This window comes from Triplophysa rosa, unplaced genomic scaffold (genome assembly GCF_024868665.1).
Source record: "Triplophysa rosa unplaced genomic scaffold, Trosa_1v2 scaffold431, whole genome shotgun sequence".
Classification (NCBI taxonomy): domain Eukaryota; kingdom Metazoa; phylum Chordata; class Actinopteri; order Cypriniformes; family Nemacheilidae; genus Triplophysa; species Triplophysa rosa.
The window spans coordinates 35500-53710 of NW_026634435.1; the positions used below are offsets into that span (position 1 = coordinate 35500).

General features: G+C 40.7%; 1 protein-coding gene across 1 annotated transcript in view; it reads right to left on the reverse strand.

Annotated features, from left to right (window-relative positions):
• Positions 1-3088: 3088 nt before the first annotated feature.
• LOC130550806 (5-hydroxytryptamine receptor 3A-like) overlaps positions 3089-18211 on the reverse strand; it is a 33162-nt gene continuing 18039 nt past the window's right edge. Inside the window, exons 7-9 of the mRNA XM_057328298.1 lie at positions 6006-6216; positions 4360-4500; positions 3089-3392 (exon numbers count right to left, since the gene is read on the reverse strand). Coding sequence (XP_057184281.1) covers positions 3199-3392; positions 4360-4500; positions 6006-6216 — 546 coding nt within the window. The 3' untranslated portion in view covers positions 3089-3198. The remainder of the gene's footprint in view (positions 3393-4359; positions 4501-6005; positions 6217-18211) is intronic.

Sequence of the window (18211 nt, forward strand, 5' to 3'; positions counted from 1 at the left end):
CCTGACTGGAATTTTTCGTGTATGTCATTATTTTGTAAGAAAGAGCACAACTGAGTGGACACTACTTTTTCTAGTATTTTAGACAGGTAAGGGAGATTTGAAATCGGTCTATAGTTTCCTAGTTCATTGGGGTCTAAGTTTGGTTTCTTGATAAGAGGCTTAATGACGGCCAGTTTAAAGGCTCCTGGGACATGGCCTAGATTAATTGACGAGTTGATAATGTTATAAATGGGCTCAATTGCAACGGGTAATAACTCTTTTAATAATTTAGTTGGTATGGGGTCTAAGCAAGTTGTAGGTTTAGGTGTTACAATAAGTTTAATTAAATCTTCCTGTTTTATAGGTGAAAAACACTTTAGCTTTTCTTGTGGGGCGATGGTTGATACTAATTCATAGGACAGACTTGAAGGTTGAGTTTTTACTATTTTGTCTCATATGTTTTCGATTTTCTCTGTAAAAAAATTTATGAATTCATTGCTACCAAGGTGTGGCGGAATACCCAGGTCAGGTGAAGTCTGTTTATTTGTTAGTTTAGCAACTGTACTAAATAAAAACCTTGGATTGTTTTTGTTAGTTTCTATGAGGTTTCGGAGGTGCTCAGCCTTTGCTGCTTTTAGTGCCTTTTTATTGGGTTTGTTTCCATTTGCGCTCCAGTTTACATGTTTCTCTTTTAAGGGCGCGAGTGGTGCTATTGTACCATGGTGCTATGTTTTTCTCAATACTCTTTTTTGACTTCATAGGTGTGACAGTTTCTAATATGTTACAGAAAATAGTGCCCAAGTTGCTGGTCATGTCATGTCATGTCATGTCATCGATTCGAATGAAGAATCTTAAGGCAGGGATAAACATGGACATGAAACAGCCTCATTTTTGGAGCTTGAAAATGACATGGACAGATTTAATCTGCAATTCATTTTTCATTTTTGTTTTGTATTGTGCGAGAATAGGCCTTTACATTAATACGTCATATAATAACAGCCAGGAACAGTCTGGAAGTAACAACATTATAAATAAAGCAGACAAATGTGACCCTCAATCTTCATCTTGAAACAACATCCATATTTCAATATGATGATGTCATGTTTAGTGTCATGGTTGGGGGGGGGTGAGAAAATGACTTAAGCTATGTTCATTTGCCTCCTTGTCAATCAACCGCTCACATTTGCCTGATTCAATATGGCATTGTGACGAGAAATAATTCCCCGATCAACCACCAGCCTGACCCAATGGAGAAGGCAGAGAATCCGCGGCCACGGGCGACAGACGGAAAGACGATCCGCAGGATCCCCAGAAGCTCGACGCTGGAACTGGAAGTAGAGAACTGGCGAGACAACCCACTCAAAACGAGCCACGTAGGCGAGGACGTCTGGGCAGCTGTAGGGAGATAGAAGCACCGTGCAGGAATCTAACAGCGCTGGAGCCTGGACAAGGTAAATGTGCAAATTGGAAAATTTGTAATCCCCAAAAACAGTCTAGACCAGAGGTATTCCAAGACAGAGTCTAAATCCAAGATACAAGTGTACATCCAAGACAAGAGTATATTCCCAAGACAAGAGTATATTCCCAAGACAAAAGTATATTCCCAAGACAAGAGTTATATTCCCAAGACAAGAATTATATCCCAAGACAAGAGTATATTCCCAAAACAAGAGTATATTCCCAAATCAAGAGTATATTCCCAAAACAAAAGTATATTCCCAAAACAAGAGTATATTCCCAAGACAAGAGTATATTCCCAAGACAAGCGTTATATCCCAAGACAAGCGTTATATCCCAAGACAAGCGTTATATCCCAAGACAAGCATTATATCCCAAGACAAGAGTTATATCCCAAGACAAGAGTTATATCCCAAGACAAGAGTATATTCCCAAGACAAGAGTATAACAAGAGTATATTCCCAAGACAAGCGTTATATCCCAAGACAAGCGTTATATCCCAAGACCAGAGTTATATCCCAAGACAAGCGTTATATCCCAAGACAAGAGTATATTCCCAAGACAAGAGTATATTCCCAAGACAAGCGTTATATCCCAAGACAAGCGTTATATCCCAAGACAAGCGTTATATCCCAAGACAAACATTATATCCCAAGACAAGAGTTATATCCCAAGACAAGAGTTATATCCCAAGACAAGAGTATATTCCCAAGACAAGAGTATAACAAGAGTATATTCCCAAGACAAGCGTTATATCCCAAGACAAGCGTTATATCCCAAGACCAGAGTTATATCCCAAGACAAGCGTTATATCCCAAGACAAGAGTATATTCCCAAGACAAGAGTATATTCCCAAGACAAGCGTTATATCCCAAGACAAGCGTTATATCCCAAGACAAGCGTTATATCCCAAGACAAAAGTTATATCCCAAGACAAGAGTATATTCCCAAAACAAGAGTATATTCCCAAGACAAGAGTATATTCCCAAGACAAGAGTATATTCCCAAGACAAGCGTTATATCCCAAGACAAGCGTTATATCCCAAGACAAGCGTTATATCCCAAGACAAGAGTATATTCCCAAGACAAGAGTATATTCCCAAAACAAGAGTATATTCCCAAGACAAGAGTATATTCCCAAGACAAGCGTTATATCCCAAGACAAGCGTTATATCCCAAGACAAGAGTTATATCCCAAGACAAGAGTTATATCCCAAGACAAGATGTCACGGTAGCTAGACAATCTAACGATCTGACGCCATACGGCAGAACCAAGGAGGTTTAAGTAATGGAATAATCAGCAGGGGAGTGAGAGCAGGTGAGCTGTAATGAGAGAAAGTAGAAACCGGTGTGAGAGGAGAAAGTGGGGAAAACAAGGGGGCGGGGCATACACAGACCCATGGTGAGCGGTAACTCTACCATGTGCTCGACACAGACCATACAAAAACAAATAAACAAAACAGGCAGGAACTCAGGCCCGAGGCCTGACAAAATTGATCTTATATCAGCTGATGCACACATTGCATATATCAAAAAGAAACAATTCACAACCACAACAAACAGAAGATAAATATTATTTTATATTGTTGAAAACAATATAAACAAAACAGCAGCAATAAAAAAGCTTTATCACTGCGGTGTATTAGACAAAGAAAAAGACAAATGCTTTTAAAAAATACACCACAAATAACATGTCCAGAAATTCATCAAACAATCCAATTAAAAGATAGTTTTGCATGCAATTTGACATATAAAAGGATATTACAACTGTAACCAAATCTTGCCAATAATGGACAGAAACACAATAATTGTGCTTATGTACAAAACAATGTAGGTCACATCTATAATTTTTGCGGCTCTGGTCCACAGTGATGACTTCTTTCCAATGTCAATCATACATGTTGGCTCCTCATTTTCAATGGTTTCCGGAGAGTTATTCAAGTCATTTACATGATCTGTGGAAACCAACACAAACCATGGCTCTGCATTAATGCCAGCCTATATTTATTTTGGTATATTTCTTTAAATGTGACCCTGAACCACAAAACCAGTCATAAGTAGCACGGGTAATTGTAGCAATAGCCAGCAATTTGTTGAATGGGTCAAAATTACAGATTTTTCTTTGATGCCAAAAATCATTAGGATATTAAGTTAAGATCATGTTCCATAAAGATATTTTGTAAATTTCCTACCGCAAATATATAAAAAAATATTTTTGTGGATGGATCCAGCAAAATCGCGAACAAACATGACCAGAAACAGGCCTACAAACTTCACTCGCTGCTGCCGCTCTTTGAGAATTACCCGTTCAAGTTTGGTATCTACGTAAAGCTTAGAACTTCAGCTTTTGGGTTCATCTATTCTCCACAACACCCTTACAGCGGTAAGCCAGTTAAGAGCATTTATTTCCCTTCATTAGTAATATGCGTTGCTATAGACTTTATTTGGACAACTTTAAAAGCGATTTTCTCTATATTTTTATTTATTCGCATCCTCAGATTCCAGATTTTCAAATAATTATATCTCGGATAAAAAATTCCTATCCAATCATACATCAATGGAAATCTTATTTATTCAGCTTTCAGATGATGTATAAATGGTCCAGGGTCACATACGATTCTTGGCGAGGAAATCTTAAAAATAAAACCTTTTTACCTCTAACTGACCTATTTGATTCATTTTTCTTCCAATTGAATTGGATTTTTCGATAGTAGGCTACTTTTACAATATGCAAGGTGAAATTGTAGGTGGTTTTCTTTTTGTTTGTTGTGCGGTGGCTACTATAATCTAGTTGTAGCTGTTGATGTATCCTATGACTTCTGACCACGTCAGTTTTATTTTATTATTTAGAACAGTATGAATCTTAATTTGAGAAGACACAAGAAAATGCTGTCCATATTCAAATACTGAGAAGACACTTACCATTTTGACCAGTTTCAGCAGCTCTGGTTTCCTCTGGTGTTACTGATTTGGCCTTTTCTCCTTTAGCAATCAGAATATTCACTAAGATGGTCTCAAGAATGCTAAAGCCAATAAGTGTGAAAATCACACCGCAATAAACCCCTGTAAAACAGCAAACTAAGATTGCAACAAATACATTTATAAACAAATTATGCTAGGGTCTGTTTGAATACTCGATTCTGATTAGAAGGTGTGCATTAAAACTGTTCAATGCACGGGTAGTTCCAGTCAGTTTGATCAATGTTTGAAATTAACTGACAAAAATAACTGTCATGTTCACCTGTCTGATCAAAAAGGACAATAACAGCTTTAAATTGGCAAATGATGACCATGGTATAAACAGAATAATCCACGGCTAGCCTTGCATTAAAGGATTTTAATGCACTTCGCAGAGTGTGGTTCTTGACCTCCACGTCGTGCATTAAAATCCTTTAATGCAAGGCTAACCGTGGATTATCACCGCATCCTAACCAAACGCGACGTGACGCTGCGACACGTGATAAAAGGTATCTTTTCCATGTTAATCAGAGGTTTTGTCCTAACCAGCCGTGACAGCGCTGCGTGACGAGCAACGGCCGTTTCTACTTTAGAGGTTTTTATTGATTGTTGCGTCCCGCCCCCTTTTCGCGTTCGGTATGGACAAACAAATTGCTTATCGCAGGAATCTCATTGCATCGCATTTGGTTAGGATGCGGTGTTACTTATACCACAGGGCCTTGGAATCCTTCATTCTTATTGGCTGACGAACGTTCTACGGGTGATCTAACAACAAACTAAATGACAGGTAATTTCCATCTAATAATTTTCGTAACATCCATCTGAGAAGAAATAACTATTAATATTTATGGACGAAGCAGGTAACGGCAAACCACATGACACAACCAGTGGGTTAAAGATAACACTTAGAAACACGAAAATATAAAAAAACAACAGCTTTATTTGTTTAATGATTGGCTTAAAGTCAAAAATACATGTGTGGAAAAGATAAATGGCCTTTAAATACACAGCAGCAAGCTTTCTATGGCACTGTGAGAACCGCAGCTGGCACAGAAAACTTTTCTGATATGTCCAGGTTGTTGAATACGGCAAAAACAAATATCGATACTGGACTTTTCTGTCCTAATGAAGCAAACGCATGTGCATATGCGCTGTGTTGTCTGTCTTCGTCTCGTTTGCTCGCTCTCTGAAAACTGCATACAGGCTCAAGCAACAGCTTGAGATGAGACGCGTAATAAAAATGAGCCCTATTTAGATATTAGCGCATTCCAGGATTTGTACCTTAAAAATGTCTTGACAGCAAACATCAGAATAAAGCGGAATAATTGACTCCGGTCCGTTGAATTCTTAAAAAATATTATTTTCCATTCTTTTCGAGGACCAGGATTAATCGCTAGGCTATGTTTATGTTTGCTAAAACGGTGAAATGTGCTGTATAGTACAGGTGTATCATTTTAGTAATAGATAGAAACCTAATGAAATGGCTTTATACTTGTACATGACGGCCCACTCAAAAATAAAATTCTGGCTATGCCACTGGTTTATATAGGCCTAGTAGATCAGTATGTTGGCTTTGTCAAATGTATTGGTTGTTGACAATCATGACTTACCAATTAATGGGATATCACTGGATGTAGCGGTCAGTCTGTCATTAAGAACTTGCAGAAGCACAGAAATGGACAGGAGTAAAGTCACTTTAAAGCTCAGCTTATCTGCTTCAGCTGCATTTATGAAGAAGGAGGCCACATCCAGCACCAGGAAACAAAAGACTGGAAAAATTAAGTTGATGACATACACTAGAGGTTTCCTCCTGATGGTCATCTGCAATGTGGAAATAAATAACTTTTATGATATAATAATATATATTTGTTCGGCTAAAGGAAGACATGCACATGGCTTGAGGGTGAGTAAAATATGTTTAAGGGCAAAAAGTCACTCACAACTGGCATTTATCAACAACAGGCAGAACCAAGTACTCTCACTTTATTTTTTCTTCTCTACCTGTGTAGCAATAAGTGGCTTCATATAAAATATAAGAAACTTTGTCTATTCACGTTCGATTGCGTTTCATGATGTTTGTTCAGTTTGCTTGTGCGATTTCAGTAAGACAAAAATGTGAAATGATTACCAGTGAGTGAGCATCTAAGGTCCTTGGGGTCGAATTCACGAAACTGTTCTTAAGACAAAATATAAGATTGTTCTTAAGATAGGTAGGAAGTTCGTAAGAATGTTCGTAAGTGCGATTCGCAAACATTTCTTAAAAAGTTCTCAAATATTTTCCTAAGAACATCTTAATTTTTGTCGTAACATAAAAATGATATGCTTTGTCAATGATTACACTCGCCTGCTTGTGTTGTAACTGTATGTTTATACAATAAACTTAATAATAATATGTTTATATAATAAACTTTATGTGTGTAACAAGGACCTCGCATTCTTATATCCTGTATATATTAGCATGTAAACGGCATTTACGATCAAATGTTAGCTAAGTGAAAAAAATCACACTTATTGTAAAGCGTTTTGTGTGTTACTACGCCATAATATTTGTGACCCTCTCCGTTTCCAGTGGCGTATCGTAAATCCGCGAGGATCCCCCCCGCAAATGGGGCCCTCCCACTAGCAGTGATGTCATGTCAAGCACCTGCTGCAACGGCATGGCCTACATATCTGTATTAATTGCATTTAATGCTATTATTATTAACATTATATAGGTTTTATTTATGTGTCACCATTTTGAGAGAGGCTGCGTATAATGCTTTTTAGTTGAAAAAAAAAACAATACCGGCGGGGCTTCATTCCACATTTTTATGGTGTGCCTGCCCTGTATATTCAATTCCAACTATTTTTTGGGTTGTCTGCTGAATATAACTCTCACAGTCTCCTGCCTAATTTTTATGATGGCTAAAAACACCCAATTTGGTGTTAATTTAGACATCCAAGATCGATTTCAATCATTTAAGCAGGCTTCCAAAAATACTGAAACAAATACAATACATTTCCGACACAAATACTACTTTTATCGGATCAAGCACTAGCTGTAAAGTGTATTAGTGATGTTACGTTCGTGAACGAATCGTTCTTTTTGAATGAATCTTTCAAGTGAACGAATCGTTCTCGTTCACGAAATGCAATGACTCATATTTCTCGTTCACTGAAATCTCTCCATCGAGCACAGAGCGTCTCGACTTAAAAGAGTGTCTAAAGCACGAGCCAATGGCGTTCGAGTGTGAGCTTTGACAGAGCATATGATTGGTTGAATGTGCTGAACGAATACGCCCTTCTCTGAACGAATGAGCCTGTGTTTGAGTCTGAACGAGAGAGATCTCCTTCACGAACGAAAGGAGTCAAAGGACCCGCTGATTCTCGTTCATGAACGACATGAACGAGGTGTTACTTCTCACTCGTGAACGAAAGATGAGGTCTCTTGTTCAACAAGTACAGAAACGGACACAATGTAAATATCCTTACGAAAATAATTCAATAATGCAAGCTGATGGTTAAATGTAACAAAGACAAATTAACATTGTCATTTTTATTGCATGGAAAATGTCAAGCCCTGTTTACTCAGTTATTGTACTGCAAGCACAGGTGTTTTGTGTGCATTTTGTATCATTTATTGTTCTTTCAAATAAAAACGACTTCATTACGTTTAATTCATGTCATGCACTTCTCTAAAAACTATAAAACAAAAAAGTATTGGTTAGCTCTCGTTCGCGTCACGTCAGCAAATAGCATTCCAGTTCCGGCTGTGAAGGGACCTGTAATTGGTTAGATCTTCCACTGAACGAATACGCCCACACTGACCAAGTCGCTGTTGAGTCTGAACGAGAGAGAGAGAGAGAGAGAGATCTCGTTCGTGAACGAATTGAACGAATTGAACGAGAGTGTACACTGTAGGGTCTGTGTACTTGGCGGCCAACGGATTTTCCTTTTGAAATTAGAACATCAAAATCGGGAATCCAGCTGTTTTCCGGTTTTTACGTTGATTATGAAAACGAAAAACAAACAAATGACCCGTTGTCCGTTTTTTTCAAATGTGTTCATAAGTGGAAATCGGGAATTAAAATACACATGTGAAAATCCTATGTCTCTATTTTCTGCAGTTTGTACCGACCCGGAACCGGAAGCTATCAAGGTGGGCATATTCTTAAGTTATAACCTTTCACTGTCAAACTCTATTTGCATCATGAGAAAAGGCATGACATGACCCATGACATCTTACAGAGTCTTTGATTTAAAACTTAAGTGAAGGTTGATGTCTAAGTTCGGAGATGGTCCTGAACCATTTACATTTATGCATTTGGCAGACGCTTTTATCCAAAGCGACTTACACTACTATGAACCATGGACTTATATTTGTTGTGGGTATTATTCTCATGTGAACAGCAGTGCATTGTAAAAGCCAATCCTACTGTGAATATAGTTGCACTGTTAATGTCAGTTGCCAATACAAATGACCTTATACATTTTTGAATAGGACTTGGAAAGTGTGCATTTATTGACATATAGATATGCGTCCAAGTGCTCTGTGCTACTTTGTATTTGGCCATAGATGCATATAAATGCAGTTCATGCTGTATTAACAAAATAGCTCATAATATAATTCACAGCTCTATAATATGTATACCACTATCACATTGTAGTGTAATTCACCGTTCTGTAGTTTTAATGCCTAACATTTCTTGGTCCATGGTATTGTTTTGCCATCTGTTGTGGCAAAACAACACATGCATTATTTAAAAAAAAGAATGGCTAATTCTGCAAAAGTAGGTGCCAAATATGTTGGGGTCAAGATACCATGCAGATAATTTATATTCAATCAACTCAGAATAACCCCGATGTCACGCTTATCACTGATAACCCTTACGGAAATTTACCATGGTTTTACTACAGTTAAAATGGAAAAACCATGGTTTTACTACAGTTAAAACCAAAAAAACATGGTTACTCTAGTAACCGTGGTTTTGCCCCAAGTAATCAATGCACCAAAAAACCATGGTTACTACACTTGTACCACAAAAAAACGTTAAATTTTTGTAAGGGAATGACTACAGCATCACTCAAGCTTTAACATGGGGTGGCCTTTGTGTTCGTGTTGTAACCTTTTCTTTTTTCTGTAATAAAACCTGCATATTCGTGCAACCACATGTTCCAAAGACATCAACAGAACGGTTAATCGCACTACTCGATAGCTTCCGCTTCCGGGTCACTACAAACAATCTGCACAAAATTGAGATAAGATTTTCACACGTGTATTTTAATTCCCGATTTCCACTTAAACACATTTGAAAAAAAACGGACAACGGGTCATTTGTTCGTTTTTCGTTTTCATAATCAACGCAAAAACCTGAAAACAGCTGGATTCCCGATTTTGATGTTCTAATTGCAAAAGGAAAATCCGTTGGCCGCCAAGTACACGGACCACTGTAGGTCGGTCATTTAGCATGTGAGTCTCGTTCAGCAGTCAGCAGAAAGCGGATGCAAAGCGCAGTTACAGGTAGGCTACTTTGCAAGCTTGTTTATTTAAACTAGCCTACATAAACTTTACGTTTAACATAATCCCAGATTTATGAATGTGTAAATGACCAAACAATTAACTTTTAAATTATGCAGAAAAACCTTGTGCGTTGGTCATCTGAACCACTTATTTAGACTTATTTTATTTATTTAATGAGTAGATCAGAGACACACATTTTAATAAAGCCTGTAATCAGTTTATACGTCCATTAATACGTTCGTTGACATAACACAACTCTTTTTCGCCACCTGCTGGCGTATCATAGAAATGGTCACTGAAGGAATCAGTGAATGAATCTGAACGAATCATTTTGGTGAACGAACTGAAATAGAACGAATCACTCAAATGAATCATAATTACCATCACTTCATCTACCTGTCGATGAGACTATGGCCCTGTCCCAAATGGCGCACTTGCGGTCTCGTGGACTTAAATTGCGCGTTCTCGCCAAGTCTACGAGTCCGCAGAGTGGCCCATTTGTCTTTTTAGCGATCGGAAGTCTGCTCGCGAGCGCCTCCTTTGTGCCCTCGATGCGGTCTTGAGTGAGACTCCACTGAAGTCCCCTACCCAGGAATCCTTGCGAGCGCCCAATCACAGAACGGATGGGAGGAGTGTAGTGGATGTCAGACATATACGTAAACATGACGGATACATTTTTAAATGTATGTTTTGATAAAATTCAAAATTAATTTATTAATTAGTTACTTATTCACATCATTGCTTATTTATTTTCTATTAAGCCAGCTATTCAAGAATAAAAACTTTTAATGCAGTGCATTTTCTTAAGGTAATAAGCCATGTTTTGTTGTAGATCTATATCTAGTTGTGTCTGGGCTCTGTAAAGCTAAACAACACAGCTTCTGTATTATAGAGAAATATTAAATAACATATATGCATATTAAGAAGTGTATACAGAAGAATAGTGTATACAAATAAATACATATACATAAGCAGTTGCATTTACGTCATGACAAAGAATGCATTACAAACATAAGTATCTATTGTATAATGCTCGGGTGGCATATCAACATATGAAATACAGAACAATAAAAACCGGCAGCTCCAGTCCCAAATAACTACAATGAGACAACACGTGTGGTCGACTTCACGAGGCGCTGCGCAGACTGATCAGCGAATGACAACAAAGTACCGCGAGAGTGATTAGAAAGCACCGCTTGCTCTTTCCGGTGTGATGACCTCAAGTCTGTCCCAAAATGCACTCCCAATATACCCTTGTGGACTCGTGCCTAGTGCCCTATAGGTCTGCACTTCCTGACGTCACCAAGTGTGGACTCCAAGTAGGTCCACAAGACAGGAGTGCGCCATTTGGGACAGGGCCTCTCCATCATCTGCTGTGAGAGGAGTCAGTGATCGCAGACTGTGAGCGGGAAATGGAAAACCCAAAGTGGGATACGCGGAGTGGTGACTCCATTCCACTTTACCCATACAGCCTATCATGCAGTGAGGCATGACAGACGTCTGCCGAAACTTGTCAAAATTAGCGGAGAAAAGAGAAGTTGCACAGAAGCGCAGTATAGGCGCACAATTGTAAAATAATAATAAATATAATTTCAGGAACTTCAAGGCCCCTTACATGCCAAGGCCCTATACTCAGTAACCCTAGGGCGACTTTATGGCACAGGGCCTATTGAAAATGGGCCTCATTTATGAAACGAGCATACGACCGAAAACTGGGCGTACGGTCGTTTCCACGCAAAACTTGGCATTTATCAAAATGGACGTGAGCGGTTGCTACGATCAAATCTCACGAGAGGTCTCAGCTCGTGTACGCCAGTTTTGAGAAAGGCGGAAGGTCAGTGTAGGCTATGCTTTACCCTTTTGATAACTGATAAGGAATAATGACAAATAGAACGATAGATTAAGTTTTTTTTTTCGTTTAGTATGACAACGTAGAAATAGATTCCAATGCGATTTCTTATTTTCAATACATGAATAAAGTATTTACTTTTCTAGCCTAATTATATGATCATTTCACGAGTTCACCTGTGCAGATAACAGCGAAGTTGCAGGGATAATAATGATAGAGCGGGGGTATGAAGGTTTATGCGTATTTGGCGTGCTGTCCAGAGAGCGGGCTCCGAGCTCGCCTGGTCTATCCGAACTCGGAGCACTCTACCCTGGCCAGGGCAAACCATGAAATGCTGATGGTAGACCAGCCAGGCTGATTATATGCTCCGGCTCCTCCCGAACCTTGTTAATTAAACATAATTTAAATGCTTGAAATTACAAGGTTAACAGGTGCTTTGGTGTACAAAACTTTAATGAAATTTTAGGCTAATAGGATAATTTACAACTGTTAAAATGCACAATTAAAAGTAAAACATTTTAAAAACTACAATAGGCCTAATCAATATATTTATAAGGAATGGGTTAGTTTACCTATTTGCAAGATGATAGCTTCTTTGTTTGACAAATATCCATTCCAATGAAAATAGACAAAACGCATGATTTAATGTTCTTTTATTTGTGCGATGTTCGGTTGGGGGTGGAAGACGAGCACTGGGTCACAGCTAAAGATTGCCTGGCGTTGTGTGACCAGGCCGGTTTGTGGGCACCCGGGGCAGAAGACCGCTGGTTCTTGCCATTGACTGACAGATCTGAAAGAGAATTAAAAAAATGAAGCAAACATAAAACTGCGTGTTCTTGATTTAAACATCTGTCTCCTCCGCCACAGACCATTTTCTCTTCACTTAAATGTTTTTTTTTTATAAAAAACATTACACATTTTATACACCTTTTATTGCGCCGCAAAAATGATCAGTAGGGCTTTATTTACACATACGTTCGTTTTTACATTAACACATTACTGTAACTCAAACAAACTTATTAAAGACTTAAGTCAGATAAATTTTGTTTAAATTTGAATGCATTATACAACCAAAGTATTAAACCAACAATACTTTCAGTGTAAAAATAGTGAAACAATGGTAATTAATTATTTGCGGAAATTTTTACAAAACATAAATATCCAGTAAATATCCAATAAAAAATACAAACCTCAGCTGGAGTTCGGTTTGCTGTTGCCCGCAGCAGTGATGTCTTTACAAACTGGTTTTCACTTCTTTTCAAGAACCTTGCTTTTCAAGGTTAAAGTTTACATATCGTAAAAGTTCCTCTCTTTGGCCGGATTACGTTTCTCCATGTCGCAAAATCTAGGGGCGAGGCGTCTACACAATGAATTTATTGGGGCGTGATATGTAGGCCTAAATGACGATTGATTTCAGCCGCCGCATTTACCAAGGTACGATAATTCGTATGAGATTGGCGGCATACGAATGTTTGATGAATCACACGCAATCCCTGTCATAAAATGATTTCTGCGCACGGATCTGCGCTCATTTCTACGTTAAATTGATAAATGAGGCCCATTGCATCTACAACTCGTAGATATTGAGCACCGGACATGTATGCTTGAGCTCAAGTTCAAAGTCTACTCCTGATGAACGATGGGCAGGATTTAACTTTTTTCACTCTGTGTATTAGTTAAAAATGTTAATCAACGAATAGGCAGGGCGCGACAGAGATGGATTTCTTTGCGCACTCAGTTAATGTCCGAATGTGCCGCTTTTAAAAGCATGATTTCGTTACTATGTTGCATATAGATCAGTTTTTCTGCGATTATCAATGTAAATGAATACACTGATAACCAAGTAAATTGTTAAAACTTAAAGGAGTCATATTGCACGGCTAAATCGAATATTATTGTTTGTTTTAGATGTAACGCAATGTGTATACACCATTTAAAGTTTAAAAAACGCTGTATTTTCCACATAAAAGAAAAGAAAAGCGAGGTGTGCTATGATTGGCCAGTTCACCAGTGTGTAGTGATTGGTCAAATACTGCAAGCATTTCACGGAAATGTAAAGCCTCTTACCATATTCGGAACATCAGGTTCCAAAGCAATTGTACTGACAGGCGATACAATGAGATTTACAATTACGCCCACTTTAACTACGTGTAGATTTGGGCGGTCTTAGTCAAATCATGTTACGAAGTTACGTAGATTCGCCGGGGTGTGGTTACACGAGGTGTTTCTGGCAAGTCTGGTTGAGCATTCGCTTTTAGATAGAATGCATCTTTTGTTCCCACACTTTCATTTGTGCAATTTTACGTGTCTAATACATGCATGGGCAACTTATAACACACCAAAAACACAGAAAAACACGTACTTCCACCATATGACCCCTTTAAACTTGAGAACAATACTGGGGCACGACGGAGTGCCACTTCTTAACACCAGAAGAGCCGGCCGCAACCTATGTGCCATGCCTCAGCCTGGACGGGACCGGCCCATTTTAAATGTAGAATTTAAGAAAAAATATGGCGGCTAAGAAAAATCTTCTTAAGAATGTTTTGTGAATCCGGCCCAATTGTTATTGTGTTGCATTTTGGCAGTTTTGGGGAAACAAACCAGTCCCCACAGGATTTTGCAGAGATTTTTTATGGTTTCTGCGGCCCAAAATGCTTGATTTTGCAGCAGCTTTATTATTTTCGTGTTTTTGTTCCGGAAAAAGTTAAAAATACTAGAATTGGCAAGCAGGGTTGTTCATTATTAATTTCCTATGATTAAAAGGCATGCAGCAGTTTCAGACCTTGTCCGCTTTAAGTAGCCAAGGCCTGCACAAGAGGCCCTTTTGACTGACAGGTCAAGCAACCAATCACGTTTCGTTTCATGGCGTTTCATGTTTATGGTTGTGGAAATGTCCCTGTGATAACAAACCGGTGTTCAAAAGTTTACAACAACGTTAATGAGTTCATGCCATGACATCCTGTATGTTCTGTGTGATGGAGTCACGGAGAGACTGAGCTAACATCCTGTACTGCTATGAAGGAATATATTTATTGAGTAAATTGAGACACTAGCAACATATATTATGATAATATAAACCAGGGGTTCTTAAACTTTTTCTATCTGGAACCCACTTAGACAAGTATAATCACAGGTATTTCACGGCACCACATATTTAAAATAGAAATACAAGGAAAAAACGCAATCTACTCCCCTTTGTTTTTATTTTATTTTCTATAGGCTAAACAAGTGTAATTGCTACTTGTTGGAATAAACTTTTTCTTTATTTTATTATAATGCACCGCAACAGCCAAGTGACTGCGCTCTCCTTATGACCCACAGTTTGGGAACCCCTAATGGATCCTTTAAAAGTCCAGTCAAGGCATAATGCCATTTAGTGTAGCGGGTTGATACATTTGGGTTGCGGGTTAGTACACTCGTTTTAGAATTAAATTAACATATCCAGGGTTTTAGTTTGTAATATGGATAATTTTTTTGAGATCCTAATAAATCCAATTTCAACTATTTATGAAGTGCGTCTTTTATAAAAAACACCGCTATCTTACATATAGCAGTACGCGCATAGTGAATAATTTATTGTCGAGTGATCGATATACATTAATTCAGCACTACCGCCATGGACAGCGCCTCGTAACGTGGCACGTAAGAAAGTAACCTCCTAAGGTATAGTTCAGGGAACACGCCTATAAGAGGTACACCTGTAGTTAAGGTGTACCTTAAGAGTCTTTGTAATGCACTAAGAGACAACATTATCGGGAAATGCAGCCCAGAACAGTTGCCATACACAGTGTAGACACTCAACAATTTAAATCAGATTCTGATTGGATTTGCACAAAATACAAATTTTGAGTGGCAATCTGATCATAGTCTGTGTGATGTGTATGTGACTTTTGTGCCCTCTTATCATTGTACAATCGCACAAATGTTCTCTCAAAATTCACCAGATTAATGTAAAATGTACACTGAAATGTGACTGAAATTGTTCAGTCTCATGGTTTACTTTCTACATATCCTTAAAGAGCCCAGACACATATGACCCTAAAGGCAAAAGGCGGGTTATAAAAGAGGATAAAACCCAACCGACAGAATGGGGCTTGATCTTGAGAACCTATCAGCTCTGATTGTACTTTTAAAAGGCCAATGAACTTGGCGAATTGCATGCAAGCCAGTCTCCGCCCCGTACATACGGGTATAAAAGGAAGATGGCGTGCCCATTCATTGACCTTTTGTTCTTCGGAACCTGCTAAGCTTACATGCTGAGTGCTTTATCTCTTGTAAACTACTGGATTCTACAACTCAGAGCAGCGGATTCGTCCAGGTGTGTGCGATTTCCCCTGTGCGTTTCGGTAGCGAGCCGAGGGTGTCTACTAGAGCAAATTTCCCTAAAAGAGCTAAATTTCTCACAGCGTGCGCTTGCCGCCAGGCATGTCTCGCCTCTGTAATCTTGGATGTGGCCGGCTCGTCCTCGAGCCTGACAGGCACGATAGCTGCATCACATGTTTGGGTCTCCAACATGTTGAGGTGGCGTTCGTGGATATGGCATGTCCGCACTGCGAGCACATGTCGATCAAGGTTGCGGTCACAGTTGGCAGTGTTCTTTTTAAACCCAGCCCCAACGGCGAGCGGCGATGTTGATATGGGGATTCCCATGGACGTTAATCCGTCGCAGAAAATGCCGTGGACCGTCCATGCCCCTTCACGCTCACCTACCCTGTCTCCAATGAGTGGCAGTAGACTGTCCCATAGCGGATCTACATATCAGTGTACAGAGGACAAGGTGTCCGTCACAGTATCGGATGGCGACTTCCTGGTATCAGACGCTGAGGATTCCCTGGAGCTCCCGGCTATGGCTGGTCAAGCCCAGGACGAGTCTTACGCGGAGATGTCAGCCATGCTTTCCCGAGCCGCCGCGAGCCTTGGGTTGCAGTGCACCGCACTGCCTTCCCCGCAGCGCTCTCGGCTGGATTCTTGGTACCTGGATACGGAGCGCAGTGGCAAGCCAAGGCAGCTAAGGGCTATGTTGATGTACCCCAGGTCGAGCGTGCCATCGCAGTGCACCTGTGGCCGCAGACCGCCGCCACCTGGAGGGACCTGACCAAGGCTCCCTTCCAAGGCATGCAAGTTTTCATCATCTCTGGTGTCGAAAGCTTACACTGCCGCGGGTCAAGCTGCCTTCACCATCCGCTGCAGCGACCGAGAATGCCTCTCAGGTTCCTCAGCCCAAAGGTGTATGACTGGGCACGCCATCTTCCTTTTATACCCGTTTGTACGGGGCGGAAACTGGCATGCCATGCCATTCGCCAAGTTCATTGGCCTTTTAAAAGTACAATCAGAGATGATAGGTTCTCAAGATCAAACCCCATTCTGTCGGTTCGACACAACGTCTCGTTCCCTCCATCAGGGAACTGAGGTTACATACGTAACCAAGACGTTTCCCTACTAAGGCAGTAAATGGGGGATGAGATCTGTTTGGTTACTGACATTCTTCCAAATATCTTCCTTTGTGTTTGTAAGACAGTTCAATAGAAGGGAAGGAAGGAGGCGGGAACCGGCGAACATTTAAACATTAAATAAACAATAAACAGCATTAAAACAGGCTGGCAGCACCTCACGGATGACTGCCGGCCACAGGAACGTAAACAAAACTTAACTAATGTCCGGGCCCGGTCCTCTCTCACCGTATTCTCCTGCCGTTCATCCTTTTATGCTTCCGCTCTCCTCCTTGAGAGATACGAGGCCGGAATGACGCCCAGCTGACACTCATTATCAATCGCGTCCCGGCCTCGCTTCTTCCTCCCACGGTTCTCGTCACGCCTCCCTCGTCACATACCCCCATCGCACCTCACAGGCCGGGGGGAACCCACGAGACTGTGCTTACTCCCCCCCGGGGGGCCAGTCTCAACGGCCCCAGCGCCTGGGGGTATGGACAGACGAGACGAGAGAACGGAGACGGAAGCACCAGGAACGACAGGGGCGAGAGAGGGGAGAGAGGAAACAGAAAAAAAAAATTTGGTCCGGTTCCACGACACGCTGCCGCTCGGTCCTCAGCAGCCGAGAGGCTCTTCCTCGCGGTGCCATGCGGTGGTACTGGACGCTTGGTGGACGGCTCGCGCCTCCTCCGCCCCCTGGCGGCCAGCGGGCCCTAGTGTCCTGGCGGTGGCTCCTCAAACTGCGGGCAGACGGTAGCAGGTCCCCCGCTTCCTGCTCCTCCCCTTTCTGGTGGACGGCAGCAGGCTCCGGCCCACGGCAAGCGGGGCTAACCTCTCTGCTCCCTTTCGGTTGGCAGCCACCCCACCTCGACCCAGGCACACGGCAGCGAGCTCTTCGTCACATCCGGGCACACGCTCCAGCACCACCGCCTCGGGCAGCCGTTGGCGGACATCCCTCACCCCTCGGGGTGAGGGCTCTTCGACAACATGTCCCTCCTTCCTCCCGGGTTTCGGCACCACTGTAATACAGTTCAA